The sequence below is a fragment of the Silene latifolia genome, chromosome 10, assembly GCF_048544455.1.
Source record: "Silene latifolia isolate original U9 population chromosome 10, ASM4854445v1, whole genome shotgun sequence".
NCBI lineage: Eukaryota > Viridiplantae > Streptophyta > Magnoliopsida > Caryophyllales > Caryophyllaceae > Silene > Silene latifolia.
This window is the reverse complement of record NC_133535.1, coordinates 88,486,837-88,506,952: the sequence shown is the minus strand read 5'-3', so window position 1 is coordinate 88,506,952 and position 20,116 is coordinate 88,486,837. Positions and strand designations below refer to the sequence as shown.

At 37.0% G+C, this 20,116-nt stretch overlaps 1 protein-coding gene across 1 annotated transcript; it reads right to left on the bottom strand.

Annotated features, from left to right (window-relative positions):
- Positions 1-981: 981 nt before the first annotated feature.
- On the bottom strand, positions 982-19,570 carry LOC141605717 (calcium-transporting ATPase 10, plasma membrane-type-like). The gene is made up of 35 exons (XM_074424594.1): positions 19,358-19,570; positions 18,811-18,979; positions 17,536-17,652; positions 17,406-17,445; positions 17,097-17,206; positions 16,847-16,978; positions 16,616-16,705; positions 16,361-16,430; positions 15,255-15,325; positions 15,065-15,148; positions 14,875-14,952; positions 14,719-14,790; positions 12,509-12,592; positions 12,334-12,416; positions 12,130-12,238; positions 11,992-12,047; positions 10,877-10,919; positions 10,717-10,800; positions 10,235-10,372; positions 9,502-9,567; positions 9,307-9,405; positions 7,876-7,986; positions 6,990-7,160; positions 6,773-6,832; positions 5,666-5,830; positions 4,738-4,854; positions 4,510-4,608; positions 4,090-4,227; positions 3,691-3,791; positions 3,176-3,221; positions 2,957-3,091; positions 2,326-2,433; positions 2,145-2,236; positions 1,390-1,487; positions 982-1,300 (listed from the first exon to the last, which is right to left on the bottom strand). Exons 2-35 carry the CDS (start codon positions 18,967-18,969, stop codon positions 1,296-1,298), a joined length of 3,231 nt encoding a protein of 1,076 aa, XP_074280695.1. The 5' UTR covers positions 18,970-18,979; positions 19,358-19,570; the 3' UTR covers positions 982-1,295.
- Between the last annotated feature and the right edge of the window lie 546 nt (positions 19,571-20,116).

The following is a 20,116-nucleotide window of genomic DNA, read 5'->3' as shown; positions in this document are numbered from 1 at the left end:
CGAGCAAGTGTCCTCATCAGGTGGCATATCATCGGCGTTGACAGTTGAATGAGGTGCGGTGGGCGTGCAGTTGGATGTGATTGTGGAAGGTTGTGGTGGATGAAAAATTGGGATACCTTCTATACTTTTCCCCGATTCCATCATCTTTTCCTTCGCAAATTCCTGTTTCAGACGCTCACTTTACATATATGACCATTTTATTATTAAATGGAACCACAATGGTACAGACAGTGGTAGTCACATTTGACTGTAAAATGGTTACAAAATCTCACCTTATTGTTTCAAATCAAAATGGCCGTCTGAAGTAAGACCAACTGCTTTTCCTTAGGTATACCCAAATTAGGGATGTCAATGGATCGGGTTCGGGTCGGATGAAACCTCATCCATCATCCATCATCCATCATCCATCCGTCCTTTTGAAATCTCATCCAACCCGTCCATCATCCGTTTCATCCATCATTTAAGTCGGGTTTTCATCCGTCTTTTAGGATCGGGTGGACATCCCTAACCCAAATGTCTCTAAATCACTAATATAATGCAATTGACAAGTTCATTGTTTGACCAACTCTATATATTTGGTTTTTGTATCTTTCCGTTACAAATACATCGACTTCAACCCGAAGTTTGCTTGAATAACAAATTGATGGATAGCAAATACACAAGGACGGAGAGTCCCAACGGAAGCTTTAGGGAGATTCCAATAAATACAAGGTTTGTTTTATTTTTACTCTCAGTGTGCTACCAAGTCACCCAACTCGTTACTTTAGACCCAACTATTTATCCATCCCAAACTGACTCCTACCCACATCCAGAGTCCAAACACTTTGCACGCCTGAAAGACACAGCTGTACCAAACCCATACGGCCATACCCTTTTACCGGTTGCCCAATCTAATCACAATGTTACCTTTTACAAACGGTGATCGCAGCGTGATTTCAGCTTTTAAATATAATCAGAACTTTCAACGGAGCTTGAAAAAGAGACAGCAGAATGGATAATTTCCTCATATACCAGATTTACACAACAATTATGTATATGTTGCAGACAAAAGCTCATACTAGAACAAGACACAGCAACAGCTCGTAAAGACCACATCGGCCTGAAGAAAACAAGCACCAGTGATCAGACACAGTTTAAAGCTCGTAGTATTTACACCGTGTATAAAGTTTCCAAACTTAAACGTCAAAAGGGTCATTAGAGTTTGATTCCATAAAAGACGCAAAGTTAGTGGAGCAAAAGTGAGGTGAAAGTTGTATCTATCTTCTGTGTATGAGTTACTTGTGTCCCTGATTATCCTAACCTGAAACATCACATACATAAGCATATAAGAAACCAATTAGAACAAAGATTATTCCCTCCAAAGAAAGCTTTAAGAGGCCTTAGACTTACTACGGCTACTTCTTTGACGGTTTCTCCGGAATTTGAAGTACTTGCTCAGAGGTGTCTCTGGTACCGGAATAAACTTCCCCACAAAAGCAAGCGGCCAACTGGAATAAAATGGAAGCAAATGGAAAAAAGTTTTAGCTATCAAGAAAACTATAAATCATTTGCAGCATAATCAATGGTTGAATTTTTAGACAAATTTCTTGGAGAACAAGGGGAATTACAGAAGACAAAGAGGGACCTTTTAACTGTCCACTATGTTACTCTGACTCAGGATAGTAATCTAATTGTCAGACTCACCATGAGAAGTGTGTAGACAAGTCACAGTGCCCAGATACTTGTCTAATTGTCAGACTCGTGATGACAAGCTTTTAGACAAGGGGACTTTGTCCTAAATAAGTAAAGAGGTGCAGGGGCACGTCTTCAAGAAAGAAATGAACTTTAATTTGAAATATCTAGTTTTAATGTAAATTATTGAAATGTTTGAGATGCAAGCCTACAAACCAATGGGGTCCTCACTTTTGCCTCCGAATGGAGAAGTGTGGGAAATTTAAAGGTCAAATACAAATTCCATTGTCATATCCTTGAGTATCTTGTCACAAAGTTCAGTATCAAACTAACATATCTGATATCACGCAGCCAAAGTAACATTGCCTTGCAAGGATTAATGTTGAGGTATACCATAATGATAATATAGAATACATAAGTTTTTTTTTTTGGTACATATATAGAATACATAAGTAAGCGCAAAAGAGATTTACCCCACAAAACCAATGGCGATGCAAACAAGCCATAATTGCCAGTTCAGCTTCACAGTTGATGCAAACTTGCCGAGGAACTCAACTATGACGATCTGCCAGACATAAACAACAAACGGCATATTGAATATATAGTCAAGAACAACATGGGGTGCCACTGAATATACATTCTTAGCAGCCATACCTGGAGTATCAGAGTTATAGCCACAATTCCCATAAACAGCCGATTTTTTACAACTCCTTCAAATATATTTACTTGATCAGGCTTACGAGCATTGAACTCATTGAAAATCTGCAAATCAACAATTGAGTAGCGCTTTTATTAGAGGGGGAGTCGGTCTCTCAAAGCCATCATGTTCTTTCGTTCATATGAGACTCGGTACTTTATCTGACCACATAACAGGGCACAGGAGGACTAGAAATGTAGTATAGGGAAGAGAAATGAAGAAGAAAATTTCACACAAGTCACTACTTAGTTTAAAATATTAGGGCGGCCCACAGGCACCGACTTGAGAGCCTTCTCTATGATGTAAATCTGCTGTATCGAACACGATTGTGATCACAGTTGAGAAAGCTTGGTATCATGTTCAAAACTGCTTACCAAATACATCAAATCTTCACTTAAGATCTTGACCTTTTTCACAAATAAAAACACCATTTGCCAATCTTCACATAAGTTCTGGTCAGTAACGGGGGTTTAAAATCATGGTCACAGAAATATTTGTGGCCTAAAAAATTGGATTAGCCTATAGCAAGTAAAACTGTACTAATACATAGAATCGCTTAAGTCTAAAGTTGTAGGCAATCTTGCTGACCTGACAAAAAACAAACGCATTGAAGATCACAGTGTTCTTCACTTTGTTAGCAAGTTCAGCAGGGTCATTCTGGAGATGTAAGATATTTCGTCCTTGGAAGTTGAGTATAAGTAAAACAATCACTTGATACACAGCCTACAATGCAGAAGAACAAGAAATAATTTAGCATAAAGGTATTCAATAATTTGATTGGCTATAAATGCACATTCTATGTATTACCTGTAGCAGTAAGTTCCTCCACATAATATTTGTTATCAGAGGTTCCCTGAAAAATCATAGTAGTAAGTTTAAACTTCTGCACGAGGAAGCTGAGCCCAAGAAAACACAAAACTACTTGATACAAAAAGTGAGATCAATAAACATGTGGATATTCAGAAAGATGAAGGTGAGCACAATGAAGAAATGAGATACAATGATGCTTCAAGGGTTACATAATCACACAGGAGTTAGCCACAAAGTTACTTATCTCAAATGCAAAAATCACCTTAGAAACATTCATACCCAAATGTTTCTATTATGGCTCGCATTAATAACCATCCTTTAAATTCACAATGAGAGGTTAAGAGCATCTTATGATACTAAGGAAGAAACAACGTAAAAGGTGTTAGATGACATGTCAAACAATTCATGTATTGGTCATCAGAAAATGACAACATAGGCACACGGCATGCAGTCAAGGACAAGAAACGCAAAAATAACAGCTGAGTTAATAAAGACAAAGAGCCCGCTCGAACCTTCGACCGACAGGAGGTCTCTTCATAAGGTGGTCCGTGGGGGGTTCTGTAGCCAACGCTAACGCTCCAAGTGTATCCATGATCAGATTAACCCAGAGAAGCTGTACATCAGAGACACAAACTTGGTGAAGACTAGCATCTAAAATCGAACTGAGAATCCTATTATACTCCCACGGCTCCCACCTATTCTTCGGAATTGCCCAATTTGTTTTAGGCAGATAAACTTAGGCGAATGAATGAAGAGTATTAATTAAGTGGACCAGACAATGCATTTTTTTTCATAAATATAGTAAGGGGAAAAGACACATCGTAGATCTACAAGTTAACTAAACTCGGAAGCAGGGCAATTAGAGAATATATAGCTTAAAACTAAAACAAATAAGTAGGTTAATGAACTACCTGCACTGCATTCAATGGGACTTCACCAGTGGAAAATGCAGCAACCACATTAATTACAAGTGCTGCCACATTAACAGTAAGCTGGAACTGAATGAATTTTTGTATGTTTGCATACACAGATCTACCCCATCGAACAACCTGAACAAATAACGGGCATAAACTATCAAAGAAAGTTTATGCATGTTAAACTGAGCCTCAAAATTGGATTCAACGCACTTTTACTAAAAAAAGTGTCACATCCAAAAGATGTGAGGGGAAATGAATTACAGAAAGGATCGCTTGAATAAGACTTAAGAGAGAGTATCTAACATCAATGACTAACACAAGGATGTTTGTAATGCTTGTTCGCAACCAGTGACTCTCAACTATACAGAGAACTCAAACATTAAACAAACACTAGCAGCAGCTATCCCACCATACCTTCACAACTGAAGCAAAATTGTCGTCCAAGATTATGATATCTGAGCTTTCTTTCGCTACTTCAGTACCAGCAATACCCATTGCAAGACCAATATCTGCCTGAAACAAAAAGAAAACAAAAATAAGTTATAAACATAACCATCATTAAATATTTAGCCAGCAGGGATAAATAAAATGTGAATAAATTTCTCTATGATCTTCCATCCATAGATTAAGAGCACAAAACACCTCATGCAATGCTGGAGCATCATTTGTACCATCTCCAGTAACAGCAACAACATGACCTCTCTTCTTCAATGCTTGGACAAGCAAAAGCTTGTCATTTGGCGATGACCTTCCCATAACCTGAGCACGATACCAAGAACATCACAAATTAATAATAAGGAACGGTTCCCATAATTTGCTACCTATCAAACAGTTTCGATCTTCTCTCCATACAACATCACTTGTACCTTTGCTTTCATTATGTATATTTGTGTCAATATTGTTGAAAATCCCGTTTCGGAGCATATATACTTGTGATTTTGCATTAATGTTAAGATAGATATCTCAAGTGAAAAATGAAGTGCTTTTGTACTTTAATTTTCCATGAGTTATTTCTTCAAAAAGTTCCTTTCTCCGTACCTTAACATAAAATTTATGCTTCATCAACATTACATATTAATATTAGTACTCCCAAGTGCCACCCCTTCACCAGAAATGCAATTATATGCAAATGGCACGAAAATTAATGTAGAAGGTTTAGTTACCAAAATACCCCTCCTCACTTTTACACATAAACCACCCACCACAACCCTCCCTCCCTCCCTCCCCACCCATTTTATGGTTTTATTTTTGTCATTGAAGGAAATAGTGCAATTCCAGCGAATTAGCCAAATAAGGAACCCAGTGTTTTCCAAAGAATGGGAGGGAGCATTAAATTAGTGTTTTGATTTTGAAACATAAAAGATTGTAACATATTCAAACACTGTAGTTATGTTTTTTTAGTTAGCTTGTAAGATTTTACCATGTCTAGTTGATCATAGTCACTTTATCGACCTAAAGTAGAATTCAATTCCAACAACATTGATGGGAGTCACACAAGACTTTAATATATATCCTCCCTTATCAAAAGAGAGAATATCATGGAAACATGAAGAGGACACAGAAGGCATACTGATATCTTTTCTGCAATCTCTTCCCTCTCTGCTTCTGACTTGTTACGGAATGACTTGCCTTCAATCAGATTTGGTTCACTAGCATCAGCATCCGAAACTAGGATGCCACATTCAAGAGCAATGGCTTTTGCAGTCTGAAGATTATCACCAGTAACCATACGAACCTGAAGCATTTAAGTTCCGTCCTCAGGTATTTGAAAAATAAAGAGTCTATTCATATGCCATTTACTTTTAGCTAGGGAACAAGTATGAAGAGTTCTACAATTTGGGATCGGCTGACATGAATCATCCTTTAGAACCGTCCATGAGTGAACGCACACCTCACAATGCGAAAAAAAAGAAAAGGGAAAAATGAAAAACAAAAGGGAGAGCAAAACATAATACAAAGTCTAAGGTAAACTTATAGGTTTTAAAATAGAAGTCCGGGTTTCTTTTATAAAAACTTAAAATTTAAATCGAGAATAAAGATTAAAACGATTTTGAAAGCCGAAGTAGAGTTTAAGGATTAGGAATACCTTAAAAGTAAACCAAGTAAAATATATAAGAAAGTGGTTGGTAAAAAAGGGTTACTAAAGGAGAGAAGAACAAATAAGTTTTTTTAAAATTAAATAAAAACACTAAATATGTCAAATAAAATCAAATACTAAAAATCCACATGTATCATTTCCCTCCATTGTGCCCTCTCCGTCACCATACTCTAAATAAAAAAAAAAAAAAAGATAGTTAATTACAAACTTCGCATTTGAAACTCCAGAACACCACCCAGCCCTGCTACTCTTATTCCCAGCAATGTCTATTATTAGAAAAAGATTTAACATCGAAATTTTCTTATAGCATAAGACAAGGAATATCAGTGGAGTTGTATCCCAAATGAATGTAGAAATGTATATATGTGATAAAAACTTCAGTATGAGAGAGCCAATCTAATTCTACAACATATTAGCATCCCCAAAGATTTCCATGCCTGTAAAAGAGAGATAAAAAGATCTAAAAAAAGCTATTACTTTGAAATAAAATACTACAAACCTATAGTTTGAACTTTGGTAATCTCGCAAAACTATCCAAGTCTCCAAATAGAAGCTATCCCAACTAAGAATATCACATACCTTGACACCCGCAGCCCTGCATAATTCAACCGAATCTCTTACTCCTGGACGACAAGGATCCTACAGGTGAAATAATTAGAAATTAAAAGAGGTAGTAGCCAACAGAAACAGAGTAATTCTCTAAGAGATAAACTGCATTACACTCAGAGAACCCAACCCATAAATACACTGGCAAAAGAGCAAGACGTTAAAGCTTCTTAACCCTGAATTAGAATACCTTTATACCAACAATAGCAAGCAGAATCAACTCATCATCTGGCATCACCCACTGAGCTCGTCGCTCTTCATCTGAAGGCACTTTATCTACGTCATATGGTCGATAAGCGATGGCAACACAACGAAGACTCTGAACAGCCATTTGCTCAATAGCCTTCTTAAAGAAAGATACCTTCACAAAATAAACACACATTTAAAGGCATTTTATCTACGTCATTCCTTTTGTTCAATTTGTTTATCGGTCATCAGATTTAGGTTATTTTGTTGTTTGGTTCGATTGTATTTTTACTCTTCCTTGTTCGGGACTCTACCCTCTGTAGAACCAATGTACGCAAATAAATAATTGGGAAAAAAAAATTATTCAAACTTGAAAATAAGATTCCTCTTCTTTACAGGGCAGGACATCCACCAAATATCTAGACGTAGGAGTAACTATGGTCCAGTAGGCCTGCTAAGCCACTGGACAGCCGGAATTTTCATCGACATCCCTGTTTAATACTCCCTCCTATTCCGAATAAGTGTCCCATTTGGACAATGGCACGAAAATTAAGGAATATTGTTAAAATAATGAAAATTATTGTATAGGGGTATGAATATATGGGTTAAATAATGAAAAGTATTGAATATGATGGGTTATGGGTGGTTGAGGTGGTAAATAAAGAAAAGAGCTAAGGGTAGGAAAGTAAAAAAAACCATGTCCAAATATGGCAAATGGGACAATTATGTGAATAGACGGAAATGGCAAATGGGACAGTTATTTAGAATAGGAGGGAGTATTTGTTTTATTAAGGCTTCGTAATCATCATACTAAAGGTCTTGTCAGAGGGCCCAATGGGAAAATATGGGCTATGAAGCTAGAGTGTTTTAACAAAGTTTAAGCTGCACACCTTATCCTCGTCCAGAGAAGCCACGTGGTCAGTTTCATCCATGTAACTTGTGCAAGAAGCCAAGACAAGTTCGGCAGCTCCCTTCCAATGTATATGAATTTCAGAACCAGGCTGCAAATATTCGGTTAAACAATAGCAGCTTCAGTTCATACACAAACGATCTAGAATCAAAAATCTACTATCAGTACCTTGTACACAAAGTCCCAAAATCTATTTAAGATAACAACAATAAAACCAAGAAGGATGGTAAGACTTGGACATTAGCAAGTAATGGAAATACTTCTATCATCCTAGGATACAAGTAATTTTGATCTAGAATTTATAACTCAATAGTAACATTTTTCACATCCCCCAAACATAATTTGAGAAAATGTAAATATTCCTATTGGAATGGAGGGAATATAAGAGAGCAGCATATAAATATTTCGACAAATTACACAGTTCAAACTTGGAAAACACGATCTCTTGTTCTTTGGAATTGCCCTTACTTGGGCACAAAGAACTAGGAGGGAGGACAATCATACTTCCCTCCACTAGCACCCACTAAGCACCACCCCACAAGCAAACCCTTCGAATTCCCGTCAAAGAACGCCGGCACTGACACCACCGAGCTGCCAGTCGTCCAGCAACTAGAAAACGAGCCAAACCTCTTTCATATCTTCTCCCCTCCCTCTCTCAAACCCTGATTCAACGCGGAATCTATCTTATTTCACCCCCTTAACTCCTGCCACCGGTCTTCGGGTAATCAGACGACGCCGTCGTACCAAAAACTCTCCCACTTGCGACCCTAAGAACTCCCTCTCAATATCAACACTACTCGGATCCAAAACTCGGCCTCACCACCACCTCTCAGCCCTCCTTTGATTTTTCTCTCCTTCAACGCTACCCAGATCTGGCATGGTGATGACCACGGCGACTGAAATGGAGCCTCACCAACCTCCGCAAGGACAAAAACGACCAGTAGACCATTTTTCCTTGATAAATTGCCTCATGAGTCTCACCACAGTAAGGTTTTGACATCCTTCCTCTGTTCTTCTTTTCTTCTCTTCCTCTCTAATCATCTTGCATCTACGACAATGGTTTGGATGTAGGCAATGTTGTCGGAGAATGGTGGTGGTAGGGTGGACAGTTGGTGGTTGGTGGTGGTGTTAGTCAGCCATGACTGGGTTGATCATGTTAGATGGGTGGGATATTTGGGTTAATGTGGGTTAACTGGTGATAAATGATGGTAATGACGTCTAATTAGTTGGATCATACAAGTTAGCAAGAGCAAAATTAACAGCAGAAACCGGGCTACTTCAGTCAATAGGCCAAGAAATATGGGATAATTCAAAAAAAAATACAGTGCTGTTATTTTCCACTTTTGATGAGCAAGAACCCAGGACAGAATAAAAGACAGTGCTGTTCATCTGAACCAAGATTTTGACTTACAGTTTTAACTGCAACACCTCCACGTTTTTTCTCAGAGTTGAAGGGAAATGCATGGATAATTGTTGACTCTGATCTTATTACATCGAAGTTCATTCCAAGCTACAACATTAAAAAGAATCCATCAAACAAAGGAAAAAAACTATCTACCATAATTAGCTATTAAATCAATGGTTACCAGAGTAACATGAAAAGTACCTTCAAAGCCCATGAGAGGATGGCCTTTTCAGTTGGTGACCCAGATATCTCCACATCTCCACCGCCCTGTAGAAACATAAAACAAATAAACCACAGATTAGAAGATTCGATTTCACATCAACGGACATGGATAAACACATTCTGAATTCTCGTTAATATGACTCGTCTTTCATAAACCACGGATTAGAGGTTCGGCTAAAAGATGGATTGTCATACAAAACCGCAATTGCGAGGTACGAAAACAATGAAGTGATAATACAAAAAGACAAGATAATAAACGAAGCAAGATACGCAAAAAGGGTGTAAGAAGAGATGAAAAGGAAAAGAGAAAATTGAGGAAAATGCTTTAAAAGAGAGTTAAGAAAAAAAATTATAGAAGTATAATAAAGGGAAAATAGAGAGCGGGAACGATAATAAAGAAAAGTCACGTGTAAATGAGGAAAAAAAAAAGGTGTGCAAATAAATATATAAAAAAAAAAAAAAAAAAAAAAAAAAAAAAAAAAAGAAGAATAAAAAGGATCGTATAAGAAAAAAGATAAAGTCAAAGCTACCAAACAACATTATCAGTAAGTAGTCAATCAACTCCTATGGTAAAATGGAGAAATGCAACATCTAGGAAGAGGATCTGCATTTCTAAATTTAAAGTAAAGCAGTTCTCATGAACAAAATGTAACAAAAAATTACTGGATATGTGTTTTGTAGAAGATCAAGGCCATTCGATTACTAAACTGACCTCTGAAATAAAGATACTGCCAGTTGTGTTCTGAGCAATCCCTTCAATAAGCAGAGTACACACCATAGGAGATAGACTTGAAGCATCATTAGGTGGATCAACTTTCTTACCGCTTGCATAAGCCTCGACAACAGTCATCTGTCGGTAGTCAAAAAGAACTTATTCTACAATTGTAAGACGAATTATTGGAGAAAAAAAATTCTACAAACAAGCAGACTTGCACAACCGCACTATAGAAAGACCGTGGAGCAACAAGCACAAGCAGATATCAGATTAATGAAGTAAAAATTACCCCACAGCCTATTATAGAAACTCATCCTGTCATTATTTAATTAGTTACCCTTCCCCAAACAATAAACATAAATCGGAACAACTTTCTAACCAACCAAAAAATTAGGTCAATCCAATTGTTTAGTATCCACATCAAGGATAACATGCAAAAGCAAATTTCACAGCTAGAAATTTTTAACAGAAGCGCTTGCCTGATTCAAAGTCAAAGTTCCAGTCTTGTCACTGCATATAGTAGTGGCAGAACCCATCGTCTCACATGCCGAAAGCCTCCTCACCTATTGTTAAACATATTACTAAAATAACGTTTTGACATAACAAGAAATTAGATTTTGTAAAGCGTGAGATACAAACCAGAGCCTTGTCCCTCATCATTTTTCTCATTGAGTAAGCAAGCCTGCAAATGTAACAAAGAAATGAATCAGAGATGCCAGAGAAAGAGAGAGAGAGGGAGGGGGAGAGGACAAGGGGAAGTCACAATCAGTAGATGCAACACTATCACAACTGCAATTAGCATGAAGTGATCTAGAAAACTATTAAATTACGTGATACTAATCTAAAGCAGAACATTCTGGTCTTTTACATTACAACGAGCTGAAATTTTGTTTCTATTACAGAGATATTGAAGGTATTTCCATATGTCTAATGGAGCCAAAGACTCATTACTCTTTGGTTCTGGATCATGATGGAATAAATCAAAATGACTCACTAAAGTGGTTGCGCTTCTTTCTCTTGTAAAGTAGTGTTCCTTTGACGCAGTTCTAGACGCGATTTTCATCTTGGGTCATTCGGAAACAGCCTCCTTGTGTTGCTAAGACAAGGCTAAAGATGCGTACATCCCAACCCACACCCTTACCCCGCAATTTGCGGGATCCTTTGAGGCACTCGGGTAATCTTGTTGTACAGAGATATTGAAGGTGCGAAATAGGTAATTCACATATGCATGCAAGAAAAGGGCCTTGATCATGGATGATAGGGAAAATCTACATACTCCGTATTTCTCCAATAAATTAAAGCTGTGTTTTCTTTGGTCAAATGGTTTACTTAACAACATACCCCCAAAAAACATATTGCATCAGACAGATTCAGGAATCATCATATATTCATAACCCATAAGTTCAGCACCGGCAACCGTTTAAGTCAATTTCCTCTCTCTAAATACGTTAACAAGGAGTATATCTTAGGGGAAAAAAACAAGGTGGCAAACACCAGCCACCTATGTTGCTCGGACTCTTCACTATTACCTTGTGTCCCGCGTTGGACAGTAGACACTCAGACAATGGTAAGACACTCAGACACTTCATTTTAGACCAGAAACATGAAACTTTTTCATAAAATAGACGAATCCAACGCTTGGACACATAGAATCCGAGCAACATACTACCCCACCACAAGGCCGATTAATCAAAGAGAGCATTAATATGAAAAGAGTAACATACACCGTGAACTAAAAGGGTTAGAATACATACGTTAAGGTGACGGCTAAAGGAAGACCTTCAGGAACAGCAACCACTACAATAGTCACCTGAAATTTCAAAAGGTTGTAATTTGCACAAGAGACACAGAATTTTCATGGAATAGAAAATAATTACAAGAATTGAACATACAGCAACAGTGACGATCTTGATAACTCCATCTATTGCGTGACTAAAGCTTGTCTTTCCTGCCTTGAATCGAGGCATTGCAACAGTTTCTTTAGTGTGCCCAGTGAAGTACCTAAACCAACAGTGTTATAGTGTTATATTTTTTAACTGAAAACCAATCATGTAATGCATAGAAATAGTATACACACTAAAGGAGACTTGAATTACCTTGTAAGAAGAACAACTAAGACAACAAATGCCACAGATAACCCCGCTATTCCAATGAAAGTCGCTAGACCATTCAGACGAACCTAGACAAATGCAAGAATAATCAAAGCCACAGAACCAGATGAATCCACCATAATCATTGCGAAGCCCCAGAAATATAAAGAACACAACTCACCTGCAAAGGAGTTTCTTCACCAGTGTCTTCTGAAATACTGGCCATAAGCATACCCCATTCAGTGTTTACACCGACACTAGTAACCTGAAGCAAGAAATACAAACATTTTTATTTAAGAGTCTCAGAATACAAAAAAAAAGAGCTGGAAAACGGGGAGCTAAGGTCCTAAAGTTGAAACACTTGTGGAAAAACAAAAATTATACTCCTTTCTCTACAAAGTGTTCTTCCCATTTATATTGGGCACACTAAAAAAAGGCTGAAGAATAATAACATATGTGATTGGTGATTAACTTAACCTCGTTAAATTAAAATACTATCTCCAAAGGCACCTATAATTACAGCCACCATCAGATCACCACCGCCGCCACTCTGGTACTGTGGTACCTCCACAGACGACTTTATCAGTTTTCAGAAACACCATCATGTTAGAAAGTTTCTGACATATACTTTAGTGGTACTATTTTTACATAGATTTTGGTTGGTTGAAATCTAATAAATATAAGTTGAGACTAGACTTATTGTTGGAAGAGTGGTTGAGGGATATGTGAGTTGAATTCGTAATAAAGAGGATGATGTGTGGGAGTCAAGAGGAAGGAGTGCAAGGAGTGCAGTTGTCACGAGAGGTTGTGAGGAGAAAAGATGGTGGAGGGAAGAGTCTAGAAGAAAGAGTTGGCCCGTAGGAGGCACCGAGTATGGAGGAGTTGATGGTTAGTGGGTGACCCTGCTTGCTCGGTGGTCAATATGGTGGAAATGACGCAGGAAAGGAGGTGCTATTAGGCATCTAGTAGCAAGCTGCAACTAGTTCGGAAAAAAGCTGAAGGTGGTGGATGGCTAGTGATGGATGAGAGAGGACTGAGGAAAGTGTTGATGGAATGATGGGTGGAAGATAGTGGTTGTATTTATTAATTGTGTTAGAATAACTGTGTACTGGTTACGGTTATGGGTTAATATCTTTAGTTAGAAGAACATCCACCATTTGTGGTAAATAAGTTGTTTTATTAGGATGACTATGTAATTCACCAAAAAAAATGCATACGTTGTTAGGGAAAAAAAAATGAGAATTAAGATAATTGGGAAGAGCATTGTGAAATCACTAAATAAGGAAAATAGGAAGAATACTGTGAGAGGAGGAAGTAGTAGTTTTCAAACAATGGTCCACTTAAATTTGAAAGTGCAATGATCCGCGAAAACTTGTTTCTTGCTTACGCCATACCAAATGGAAAATCCCCAACAAAAGACATGTTTAGGAGGAGAGGTTTTAATTTGTTGGGGAATGTTCTTTGTGAGCCTATGGATCATCTTTTGCTTCAGTCTTGTCAATGTGGCACCCATCCTTATAATACTTTCGGCTTGGGCTCCGTTCAACCTTACAAGGCTAAATATATTATTTCAACTAGGAAGAGAAGGATAATAAAAAAAAGAGTACATTAGCGAAGTATGGAAAATGGTTGTTTTGGCTCTTTTGTGGTGTACTTGGATCGAAAGGAATCATAGCAACTTTTTTGGCATTGCCTCTACTTGTCAACAATTTCAATTCTGCCTTTTAAGGTTATTGTATAGTTGAAGTCAAGTGCTCCATCCTCATGGGAATTTAATTTTTGTTCTATTCATGGATAAGATCACTTATGATATCTCAAAACTGTATATGGGCGGCAGGGCGGCATCCTCTTGGTCTATCTAGATAAATAATGGACCAGGCTGTTAAGTAACGAAGTGATAGTTAACTCGTTCCTGAACTATAGATTACTCTGACAACGGTAAAATGCATCGCATCATTCAAATCGACAGATCATAATTCCGTCTGGTCAATCACTGGCCAAGCCTTTTCACAAGTATAGAGCGCACTAGCTCGGACTGACAGCTAGGGTTTTCCTCGGATTCTGTTGGGCAACAATTTTTATTCAAGTATACATGGCAGAATTATAGAACAATTATGACCATTATTGCAACAAGTCTCAAAAGAATTCAATGTGAACTAGTAAGACCCATAAAAGCAAACATGGGAACTGAGAAGGGAATATAAGTTAAGGAATGAACTCAAACAGATCTTTTTCAAAATTGACTCTGAACTTTCCTCTCAAACATGACACTGAATCACATCAACGAGATCTCAACTCGAAAAAGAACAGTCACGGTAGAGGAGTAGACCGCTATTTCTATTTTTTCTAAAACATAAAACAGCTTGAACTGCTTAGAGCAAGAAATAGTACCAGCATAGTTCCATAGCCGTCTGCTACTTTACAACCTGACATTAAGAAGGGTGCCTTGGGGTCTTTAGTAACCTGCAAAAATGCAGCTCAGAGTCAAACCACCCTCAGAAAAATGCTACAATTATCCAAAAGACTTGTATCACCGTTGATGCTTACAATCTTACTCTCTCCAGTCATACTTGACTCGTCAATTGCAAGAGCATGACCAGCTATTAGAACTCCGTCCGCAGGAACCTAAACAATAATTAAAGCCAATAAGCAAACATGAAGCATATTAAAAATTGAGCAGAATGTTCACACCATTGAGGTAATACAAGCTAGAAGAAATAGATGAACTTCAAATCACCTGATCACCAATTTTTAAAGGTAGAACATCACCCACAACAATATCATAGATTGAAACCTCTAACCTTCTACCACCTCTGATCACCTGTACACATATACAAACAACATTTGATGTCAATTATAAGATGGAAGATGTTATAGCAACTGTTATAGCAAAGTAAAGGTTCTTGCATTTGATTCGTGAAACATACCTCCACATGTATGTTCCTTTTCTCCTCATTAAGATTTTGAAATTGTAGAGATTGTCTGTAATCACTAATGGCTACAAGATAGAAAAGAATACGAGCTGTAAGGCCTTTGTATGGATAGAAAATTACACAGCCTGACTAACTGCAACTACTACAAGCTGCGAGGAAGCACCTATCAAACCAGGAAGCAGAGAGGTTTCCTTGACAAGGTAACAAAGTGAAAAATCAGAGGCAGCCGGTGGAGAACTACAGTACAGAGATGCAATTTTTTGCCAAATTCATTCCGGCAGTCAAACTATCACAAACGCATTTTTGTTTGTCCTAAAATGATGATCACTTTCAATACTAGTTGATCAAAATGGATTATCATAATATCCTTCATTACAGGGGGAATGAATATCAGGTACATCTGCAATAAAATAACATCACCCTGATGCAAACAGCGAGGTAGAAGGGGATAAATGTATGCAGTGTAAGGTTCTGCCCAGTGTTCTGAAAATGTGTTAGGGCACCCTTTTATTGTTTTAATCTAATACTTTTGGAATTTTGATCTTTTGAGCAGTCAAAACGATTGGAAGGACTGTTCCCGTAGCTAACAAGTAAAGCCATCTCACAATCACACCCATAAGTCCGCACGGTTCTTAATAGTGAGAACCCAGAGGAGCCAATCAATCAGTGAAATCCTGGTCTGGTCAACTTTATTGATCCACTCCTCTAACAATTGGTCTCTTGTGACTCTGTTTTGTGCTCAATTGCGTAAAACGGGTTCAAAAACAAAATAAAATAACCATATTAATTTATATGGAAAACAGAAACTGAATACAGAGGTTATAATCAACCCATTTTACACACACTCTAATGTAAGGAAGCCTTACACAAGAATTTGTGCTTCTTCAATGAGACAAAAGGTGCACTCAGGTTTTCTTGACAGAACCAATATATTAATCAGGAGAAGACATAATACCATGTGCACTGTAACAAGGATCCTAAAAACAGAATATACATGGGCAACACCAATAATAGAATAATAGTCTCTCAGCAGTAAACCACACACTGCAATAAAAAAGGTAATTCCAACGATGCATTATGACATCCAAAGTCAAGAATACCTGTCACAAATATAACAAGGATGACAGCAAAGAGAATGCTTCCACCATCGTACCATCCTTCTTTAATGCCCTAAAGTAGATCAAATATATTCATTAAGGAAAAAACAACTCCGAGAAAAAAAAAAAACATAATTAAACTAGCCACCGGAAGATGAAGATAATGAGAAAATCAATGAAGTTGGCTAGCTAAGACATAGAAATATTTCCAAAAGCAGTACAGAAGAATAATATTTCCCACTGTCCTCCCCAACTCACCTCTGATTTTATGCCAAGAGCTAATGATGCTACAGCAGCAACCATCAATATGACAAGAGTCAAGTCTTGACATGCCTCCCAGAGGAACCGCTAATGACAGAAAACGCAAAAAATCAATCAGAAAAGGATTCAAGATGCTTATAGCTAAAATTTGTAATGAAATCCTTTCAAAAAAAAAATAGTGTAATGAAATCCTTTAAAATTTAAGTTCTCTGGATCAAGAAATAGTACCCAGAAACTTCGCCCCTTCTTCTGGGGATATGTGTTTGATCCAAAAACATTTTTTCTCTCCAGCAACTCTTCTTCATTCCCAGATATTCCCTTCTCCAAGTTAGATTTCAGCTTTTCTGCTAATCCAGCTACCTAGCTCACATTCAAATAAAGGAAAAGGAACTCAGATACTAATCAAGCAGATACTATGATAGTCTCTTAATGAGATATATGTAATACCAGAAGAAAAATTATACTGGTACTGACTTACCGCACCAAATTGCTGAAGAGCAGATAGATCATGTTCTTTTGACATAGCCGCAAGTTCATCTTGCGAGATTTTATAGTCACCAGGTGGAACATCAGGATACTCTTGTGACACTAAAAAGCAAGAAAAGAAAGATGAAGATTATAGTAAAAACTAAGACAAAATAGCATATGCCAACTAACTAACACAGCAACCGGAGGCAATTGGAGAAAATATTTTGCTTTCAAAGTAAGAACAATAATCAGAACAATGATGATCTTTAGATGTGTGATTGTTCAAATCTATCAAATTAGAATGACAAAAGAATGTTACCCTTAGCTCGCTCTGCAGCTTCTTTGAAAAGATTTGCTGCCTAAAAAGCAGAAAACCCGTAATAAGAACCAGTTTATAAAGCTCAATATGAATGAAAAGCCAAAAAGGGTCCAAAAGTTTGACAACATACTCGTACAACTTGCGCATGTGTTCGGATCTTCCTTATGATTTCTTTCTTCTCTTCCTCCTTTTTCAAGTCCAATGTATATCGGAATCTCCGAGAAGCATTCAAAACAAGTGCTGCTTGCTGGAGTATAGATTTAATCAGCTCACGCACACAACATAAATAATGTAGCACATAACTATTTTGAAGTTATTGCTTGGATAAGAACCATACGAGGCATAAAGAGGGTAGGAATTGTGGAGATAGATAGCAGAAATATTGCGTAATATTTAGAGTTTTAAGTTTGTCAGGCTTCAAGACAAGGATGATCGCGTTAGATATGTAAATTGTCGGCAATTTTGCCATTTTAGTTATATAGGGTCTATTATCCATAATGATATAACAAAGGACAATGATTCAAGCAAAAGAGAGTCACTCAGTTTCCATGTGATCTCCTCATGCCCTATAAATTGAAGGAACGATTAGGCCTACAATATAAGTTGAGCAGTTTGTTATGGGTCGTAAACAATGTGGCGTTCAAATGATAAATTCTGCTGAGATGTGTTTGCTGCGGTGAACATATGACCACCAAAGAAAGGAACTACAAAGAAATAAGGTAATTAGAAAGCAGGAGTTGCATCAACTAATTAAAATAAGATGAGGAGAAATCGTCTAGGGTCATTTGGTCATTTAAAACAAAATAAGGCAAGTTGTAGGAGCTCGGCAGTAATTTTGTTATGAATTTTTATATTTTTCTAGTTTATTTCCCAAACCAGAATGATTATGTGGTTTTCCGTATGTCCATTTATCATTGTTCCCGCCTCACATCCCATAATGATTCCACATCCAGTTCACATACATAAGCTGACCCCAAAATCATATTGGTATTAAAGCTTTGTTGTTGGAAACACAGCAACACACACAGACACATCACCTAATCAAAATCTCGACAGCAAATAAATCGCATAACTATGTCGCGTTATTAGAATCCTCCAATGTCAAATTTATTACAATACCACCATTATTCTCCATTTAACACTCAGGATCTCCACTACAGTTAGAGACTAGACAAAGGTGCAAAATATATTTAACCAAAACCTTCCAACAATCATGTATTAAATCTCCGCCTAAAATACTACTACCTCAGTAACTTTGAAAACTCGGACGCAATACACTGTCACGACCCGTATTCACACACAATTCCATACTCGTATATTATATACATAAATAGAAACAAAAAAGCGATAAATCTAAAAAAAAAAAAAAAAAAAAAAAAAAAAGGAGGTGAGAAGACGAAGATACCCTCCAGCGTTTAAGGCGTTCAAGAGGAGCATTCTTGGTAGAAGGGATATCAAAAGGGCCAGAAACGTCATTATGATCATCGAAATCAGCAGAGCGACTAGCACCGGCTTCGACGTCAAATCTCCGGCGATACGGAGATCCTTTGAACTCATCCACCATTTTAGTTCAACTGTTTTTCGCAGGAGAGATGTCACCCAAACTGCCTTACTCAAATAATAATAATAATAATAATAATAATATGCTGCTTTACTTACTTCCTTATTACTACTACAACTGCCTCCTCCAATTTTTTTAGGGTTACACAATAGTTGTTGTTATTAGTAGTAGAAGCCAGATTTCCTTCAAATTTAAACTACCAAATAAAACAATTTTAGGAATAAATTCGGATATTATAATATTGATTGATTAACAAGCATATTATTATTATTATTATTATTATTATTATGGTAAAAAGTATATTATTAAAGTAACACACAGGAAATTAATGGGAATAATTCACTTTATATTTTTGTTTTTAACTTTATCGTCTTCCTTCCTCCATACATACCTTATTGATGAGTGTGAGTGTCTCTCTGTGTTTTTCCGAAAAAGGTTCAAAGGTTCAGTACTACAGTTGTTCAACGAAGTTTCCTGGAAATCAACATCTTTTTCTTTTTTGTTTTTCTTTTTTGAATTTTAAGATGAGAAATGACGGTTTTGCCTACTTTGTAGGAAGTGGAGTACTTTCTAAGGTTTTCTGAATATGTATACGAATACGAGTAAATGTCGTTTTGGTTAAGATAAGAATATTTATTGGAGTAAACGGCAGGTAAAAAGTTGAAAAAGGATACAAACTAAACTTGACTAGATTAAAGTCTATTTATTTTTAGAAACGGCTCATAGGTGTAAATGTGTAATGTCAAATAATAATGCCCTGTGTTACTCATTTACTCCCAGCTAAAAAGTAGGTTTCACTATTCATTTTCAAGTTAAGTTTCGTTGATCGTATTGTATACACCCTCCGTTTTTGTCACTTGTTTACCCTTGGTAGGAGGATCAAGTTACCAGTAAGTGGATCATACATTTAATGTACTACCACAAGTTACCCATTTAAAATATTCCTAAAATAAAAAGGTAAATAATTGATCGCGACATCCCAAAATGAAAAGAGGTAAACAATTGACCGGGATGACGGAAGTATACGTTAGTTTTTGGTGAACATATACGAAGTAGTTACTATCATATCATTATATATGACCGTTCACATCGCGCATGGAAAAACAATATAGTGCGCTTATTAAAAAAATAATATAAATTCATTTAGTGA

Coding starts and splice junctions, on each gene's coding strand:
- LOC141605717 (XM_074424594.1), bottom strand. CDS start 18,969: ATGGTGGATGAGTTCAAAGGATCTCCGTATCGCCGGAGATTTGACGTC. Junction 5,831..6,772: donor GCAGGGCTGCGGGTGTCAAG/GTATGTGATATT, acceptor TAAATGCTTCAG/GTTCGTATGGTTACTGGTGA. Junction 2,434..2,956: donor ATGCGTTTGTTTTTTGTCAG/GTCAGCAAGATT, acceptor GTTGATTTGCAG/ATTTTCAATGAGTTCAATGC.